Source organism: Solanum lycopersicum, chromosome 9 (genome assembly GCF_036512215.1).
Source record: "Solanum lycopersicum chromosome 9, SLM_r2.1".
Lineage (NCBI taxonomy): Eukaryota > Viridiplantae > Streptophyta > Magnoliopsida > Solanales > Solanaceae > Solanum > Solanum lycopersicum.
This window is the reverse complement of record NC_090808.1, coordinates 9,394,736-9,402,045: the sequence shown is the minus strand read 5'-3', so window position 1 is coordinate 9,402,045 and position 7,310 is coordinate 9,394,736. Positions and strand designations below refer to the sequence as shown.

General features: G+C 38.1%; 1 protein-coding gene across 1 annotated transcript; it reads left to right on the top strand.

Annotated features, from left to right (window-relative positions):
* The first annotated feature begins 3,300 nt into the window (after positions 1-3,300).
* On the top strand, positions 3,301-3,924 carry LOC138338352 (uncharacterized). The gene has a single exon (XM_069289306.1). The coding sequence runs from the start codon at positions 3,301-3,303 to the stop codon at positions 3,922-3,924; it is 624 nt and encodes a 207-aa protein (XP_069145407.1).
* Positions 3,925-7,310: the final 3,386 nt, after the last annotated feature.

The following is a 7,310-nucleotide window of genomic DNA, read 5'->3' as shown; positions in this document are numbered from 1 at the left end:
TTCTTCTGTTTCCCTTGTTTCTTCTTCAAAAGGTTCTCTTGCAGTAGTGTCTCTGTTAGAGCCACTTGATTTCTCTGCTTCTGAATTTTCTCGACGATGTTGGTTCTGGGAGCATTTTGGACATTAAGTATGATTCGTGTGGCATTGAAAGTTGCTTTAGTTTACGTTTTTGTCATTACATGCCTTGGTGTGTTCTGGTCTAGTTGTTGCTGTCCTCTTGTCTTTGCAATGAGTTTTTTCTTGTTCTACCATGCTCGTGTTTTTCTTATTTCACTGTCTCATGCCTTTGCGAAGATCATTCTGCGATAAACATGTTGTTAGTTATTTGAGAAGTTAAGTATCATATCCATAACTTGAACCTCTTAATAAAGTCTATCTTGGATGTTGTATTCCTGCGCGAAAATACATGGATAGGACTCCGTTTTGTTTTATATACTTTGTTCCGTCTTGTTTCGTTTTCATTTAATTCGCAATTGGTATGAATTGGGTCCACAAATTTTGGATCTGGCATGGCATTGTTATCTCTCTCTTTGGTTTTTTATGTCATGTTTTATGTGTGCAAGATTTGCCATCGATATTCGATAGTAGGATGTTGTTTGCCTTGTACTCATTTTAGTTTCGTTATACGAGATACTAATAATCGTTTCCATCTTTGAGCATGTGAAACCATCTGAGTTTGTTATAAACTCTTGTCGTACCTTGCATTTCGAGAGAGCATCACAAAGATTCATCGAGTCTCCTATCGAGTCAATCCTACGAAAATTGACAGAAAAATCCCGAAGATGAAAAATTGAAGAAAGTCGAGGAAGAAGGATTAGAAGACACATTTTATTTTTTGCGTTTCATATTGTATTTATTTTCGGGCATAAGCCCTTGTCGCCTTTTAGTTTATCGTATGCATTTTGTGTAATTATTTGCTTAGTTTAGGACAGGTGAATGGGTCAAAAACCCAAAAGCAAGCGGGTCCGAAATTCGATCAAGGCGAATAGAACCCGAATTTGGACCCAAAAATCTCTCTCTCTCTCTCTTTACTGTTCGTTTTACATGTTTGCTTGAATGTCGTTAGTTAGGGTTAGAAACTCCAAACCCCCCATCGAACGCCTTTTGCTTTACCAAACTTAAGACGTAAAGTTGACAGACGTTTCAAACTCACAAATTTCTTAGAGTTAAGGTTCGAAAAGCTTAATGTTAACGGAATTTTAAAAACAATAAATGTTTCAAAATTTGTAAAGTCTGTCTAGATAAAACCTTAAGAAGTTCAACTTCAAATAAATTCACAAAACTTTAAAACAAAAATAGTCAAGTAGTTAATCGCCGGAAAATCATATTTAACGGAGTGTCTTAGGTGCCTTCAACACCTTCCTAAGACGCTAATATGAATCTCGAACCCCCTAAATGTTTTTCAAAATGATTTTTCCTGTTTAAGTTGTTTTGGAAACGAGTTTTCTTAATTTTCCTTAAAATTAAGTGGCGACTCTTAAAAGTCAAAAATACCTTAAAATAAAAAACAAACTCTTTTCAAAATTATCTTTCCTATAAAACAGAAATGGCGACTCCGCTGGGGAACGTAGAATTCTAACCTTAAAGACTAACTCTATTTGACTGTTTGTAATAACTGTTTATTTGTTTAAGTTGTTCTAATTTTCTAGAAATTGCATTTTTCATGGCATAACTTCCGCCAAACGGCAAATAGATTGCATTAGGAAACGGAAGTTACGCGGCTTACCGTGACTTCTCTCAGAAATACCCCAAGAAGTCATTTGGGAGTATCGAACAAATAATCGGAATGCGGTCATCCGGAGTTGTTCGATAGCTCCACCCCGATGTTTGTCCGACTCGGGTAACCGTCTATTTGAAAACAAATCTAGAAAGCCTAAGATAGAGCGAAACCAAAACCGAATTAGGCATCACCCTAGGACGACTTAATACCCAAGACATATTAAGTCCATTTTAGTAGAAAACCCGCCAAATCGCGTCTAAGGTCTTCGACCTCACGACGCACCATTCGAATGCGCTAGGCCTACCCTCGGCACAAAGGGGTCACATATCTGTTTAGATCGCGCAATATTTGTTATAACTACTTATGTGAATATGTTGTTTTATCTGGAGATATTCTAGCTCACTCTTCTTCAAATACTTTTAGAACCCATAAGCACAAATATCAAGTCACTATCAAAAGTGCGTCCAAATACTCTTCGAGTCTTTAGTTTCCTAAAAAAAAGAAAAAAAATTTGAGAAATTTTATCTTTTCCAACTCTTACAAGGAAATTAGAGTTACATCTTACTCAAAAATCAAAGTACGGTAATGAAATATACCGCCAACTTTGTCTCGACTCACGTCGACATCTTTATTCACTAATCCAAAGTCAAGTAGACAAATTCCTATCTATTTAAAATTTTCTCTATATTGGTTTCTCTATATCTGTGAGCCAGTTTATCTCCAAATAAAGCAACTCTTATGTGTTTACACCTATATGTGATATCTTGTATTATTTACCACCTCCAGGCACTAACATATTAGTCTTTTGAGTTTTTTCATTTGTCAGGTATTTAAAACTGATCTGTGTTGGTTGATTATTCGTATTTCACAAGGTCTAAGGCCCCTAAAGATTCCTTACCCGATCAAATTTGCAAAAAGAAAAGACAACAATAGGGGATAACAATGATGAGATTGACATGAATGATGTTGTCGTGGCTCAACCCGCCGCCGCTGATAAAAATGAATTGATTATGCAGTTGATGCAACAAATTGCCGAAATGAGGGTCGAAATGCAAAGAATGCAAGATTTGTCTAATCCAATTTCATCCTTCAACTCTCCAAGAGATGGAAGACCTCCACTCCACTTTCCTCCACCAAGCACGGAACAGGTTCAGAACCTTCTCTCTAACCCCTCTCAAAATCCTCCAACCATTGACTTAACAACCCCAAATACCCGTCACGCCACCACGTCGTGTCAAGCACCACATCATACTCAAAATACTAACCTTCAAATCCTCCATCTCCCTCAAAACCAAAATACAAACAATGCTCAAACCTTCCCCCATCTTCAAAACCAAGATACGAACAATGCTCAAACCTTCCCCCATTTTCAAAACCAAAATGCCGATCCTCAAACTTTCCCCCAAAATTATCAAGCCACTCAAAATACCCAGAATCCCTCCATTGTTCCACCCATACCTCAGAAGACTACTTTACAAATCCCAATTCCAAATGAACCTTATGCCAACTGTTCCGAGCTTGATCACTATAAAGAACATGAGAGATAGTGGAGGTCAAAAGAAGAGGTAGTCAAGGTGAATATGAAAGAAGAGATCAGGAAAGCCATGAAGGAGTTGCACTATATTTCCGAAGTTGATGGATTGAGCTATAAGGATTTATGCATCCATCCGAATCTCGACCTCCCAGAAGGGTTCAAAGTGCCAAAGTTTGTCACTTTTAATGGAACAGAAAATCCTCCAGCATATCTGAAAGTTCATTGTGATCAACTCCTGGGAGTTGGCAAAAATGAAGCATTATTGATGCGTCTCTTCGGTCGAAGTCTAAGTGGAGAAGCTCTGGAGTGGCTTACATCGCAGGAGCTGAAACAATGGAAAAGTTGGAATGCACTCGCAAAGGATTTCACGAAAAGATTTGGACATAACGTAGGAGATGCTCTAGATCGCTACTACCTGGAGAAGATCAAACAGAAGTCTACAGAAAATTATCGAGAGTACGCTTTTCGTTGGAGAAAAGAGGCCGCAAGATTTCAACCTCCAATGTACGAACGTGAGATCACTGAAATTTTCATTCGTACTCAAGAGCCTGAGTACTATGAAAGAATGTTCTACATGATGGGACAAAAGTTTGGCGAGATTGTCAAAGTGGGAGAAGCTTTGGAAGATGGTTTCAAGACTGGAAAGCTCACCAAATTTACCGCATTGTGATCTAATGGAAAATCTGCCAGGATTACTGATATGGATAAATCAAAAGGAAAAGTGGAGGAGGTAAGTATGATCACGGCTACTTATATGAGGTCAGCCTCTCAAAGGAAATATCAAAACCATAATGTCAATCAGGAAAAATTTCCTCGCCCAAAATTCAGAAAGGCTCTTAAAGTATTTACACCATTAAAGGAATATCAAACTCAACTTTATGAAAGGTTGAAAGCAATGGGTATGCTTTATCCTATAGAAGGAAGACCAGCCAATCCTTTGGGGAAATTTTACAGAGCTGACCACAGATGTGCTTATCATTCAGGAGCCGTTGGACATGACACAGAGAATTGTTCAACTCTGAAGCACAAGATACAAAATATGATCAACAAAAACTTGATCAATATTGAGGAAACCACCTGAATGGATGACATATTGGATGTACAAGACATTTCTGAACTGAGTCATTTGAAGATATTCATTCGAGAAGAAGAATGCCCAACATTGGCCAAAATTTTGCATATGAAGTTTTGTTACCTTTCTTTTGAAATGTATCGCACATTTCTTATTTGAACTACATTCGACCTGATTTCTCAAGAATGAGATACGTAGGCGGCCTATGTCGGCCTCAGTCGTTTCTTTATCAAAACTTCCTATTTTGGTCAATCCTTGAGAGGGGAACTATGTTTGACCTGATTCCTGCTCCAATGGGATACGTAGGCGCCACAACGGCTCTGTCATATACCCAGTAAGATTCCCATTTCTCTTCATAATGGAAACTGGGACAGAATTTTTGAGAGGATCTCAAAAATTCATTTGAAGTTGGACTTCTTTAACAAGTCAAAACAGAAGACCAAAATCCTACGAATATTAGCCTTTAGGGAATCTCAAAAATTACGATAATCTAGTTTGCAACTGGGATAGAATTTTTGAGATGATCTCAAAAATTCCACAAATGTCATGTGTTACTTATTGAAGTAAGCTGGGACAAATTTTGAGGGGGGGCCTCAAGGTTCAAGAATGAGCAACCTCAGAATTAACAGAGCAGTCATGAAAGTTCTTATATATTTTAGACCGGGACAATTTTTGAGGAGGGTCCTCAAAAAAAAATTCCATCAAATATGTCATATAAAGGACGAGCAAGCGTGTAAGCCAAATGCAAGAAGGAGCATAGAGACAAGACCAACACAAATCAGTCTTTCAAACTAAGAATTTTTCTTTGAATGCAGGAACATTGAAGTCACAAAAATGGCTATGTGAAGCCGTCAAGAATGACAAAAGGCGTCACTTGCACCCATCGTGGACTCATAAACAAAGCCTAGAAAATCTTCAATCTCATTTTATCTCTATATTGCCTCAAGTGATTTATAAACAGTTTCTTTTTATCTTGCAGGAATATTAAGGTCGAACACTGATAGATTCCTTCAAAGTTGCAAGAAACAAGGTGCAGGAGGTTTGCTAGTTATGAGTCATGATCAAAGTTACCGTTGGGCTCATCATAGCCTAATCTGGATAAGTCAAATGACTCAATCTAGTTCCTCAACTTTACTTTTATTCTTTACTTCGTCATCGATACTGATGTTTCGTGTCGAGCTTTGCAGGTGATAGTATTGATAAAGTCAAGTCGTATATCAAAGCAACATCAAATTTTGAAGACGATCAAAGTGACACTAACTTAGAAGTGTTGCAAGAGAATTTGCCGAGTCCATCACATCAGAAAGATGATGGTGACCACAATATCTCCTTGACAGTCAAATTATCGAATTGTCACAAGTTTTCGATAAATGATTAAAAATGACTGCAACAAACTCAAATTCTGCTGAGTTTGTCAAGGAAGACGAGAGCTTCTTTATTTTTCATGCGAATGACCCAAGCCATTCACCTCGATAATTCTTTCTTTTAAAGAACAGAATCATAGTTGCGACGTGCATAAACGTCAATTTAGTTTTTAGTATGTTTGTCGCGTAGTAATTTCGGCGTACTTTGTTTCGTGAATATGTCAGAGTCATAATTATTATTTGTTGGGTATCCACCCCATAAAAGGAATGTGTTTTGATTGGCCAATCAAAGACTTTAGCATATAGTTTGTTGGGCGATCTACCCCTTAGGTGGTTCATATATATGCTTTTCCATTTCAGGTTTCTATTTTTGAATCAGATGGAATATTATCAAGCATCCACCTCGTTACAGTTGGAATTTTATCGAGCCATCCACCTCGTTACAGTTGGAGCATTATCGAGCCATCCACCTCGTTACAGTTGGAATATTATCAAGCCATCCACCTCGTTACAGTTGGAATATTATCGAGACACCCACCTCGTTACAGTTGGAGCATTATCGAGCCATCCACCTCGTTACAGTTGGAATTTTATCGAGCCATCCACCTCATTACAGTTGGAATATTATCGAGTCATCCACCTCGTTACAGTTAGAATATTATCGAGTCATCCACCTCGTTACAGTTGGAATATTATCGAGCCATCCACCTCGTGACAGTTGGAATTTTATCGAGCCATCCACCTCGTTACAGTTGGAATATTATCGAGCCATCCACCTCGTTACAGTTGGAATATTATCGAGCCATCCACCTCGTTACAGTTGGAATATTATCGAGCCATCCACATCGTTACAGTTGGACTATTATCAAGCATCCACCTCTTTACAGTTGGAATATTATTGAGCCATCCACCTCGTTACAGTTGGATAATTATTGAGCTAGCTAGCTCGTTCGGAAGAACTCCAAAGAGGAGAAAGCTATCCCGAAATCGAGGGTTTTCCTAGAAGAAAGAGGTGTTTATATCACTTATGTCGAAGGCTTGAGAATGTGTTTGTTTATTTCAAGACATTCCCAACAATATGAAATCTACAAAAGTGCCTAGCCAGATTCAAAGGTGAATCAAACAGGAATCTTAACGAGGATTTTGCGATCTCTGTAGAGGAGGCTATTTGTGTTACGTTATCAAGACAAGATAATTATTGTCAATCAAGACAACGCCATTCCCCTAGAAGAGATAGTTATTTTATTATTTGTTATTATCGATCAAGTCGGCATATTATTTGGAGGTCATTTTGCCGTTATTACCCAACATAGATGATATAAAGTCATGCATCGCGGAATTCATACACTGAAGAATCATGCATCGCGGAAGTCATACGCTGAAGTCATGCATTGCGAAAAATCATGCATCGCAGAAAAGTCATGCATTGCGAAAAATCATGCATTGCAAGTCAACAATTATGCACGACGAGAAGATTTCATGCCTCATCAAAATTTATACATCACGAGAAGAATTTATACCTCGCAGGAATTTCTGCATCGCGAGAAGAATTCATACCTCGCTGGAATTTGTGCATCACGAGAAGAATCCATTCCTCGTTGAAATTTTCTCATCGCGAGA

Excerpts from the sequence above, each read along its gene's own strand:
- LOC138338352 (XM_069289306.1), top strand. The coding sequence starts at position 3,301 with ATGAAAGAAGAGATCAGGAAAGCCATGAAGGAGTTGCACTATATTTCC.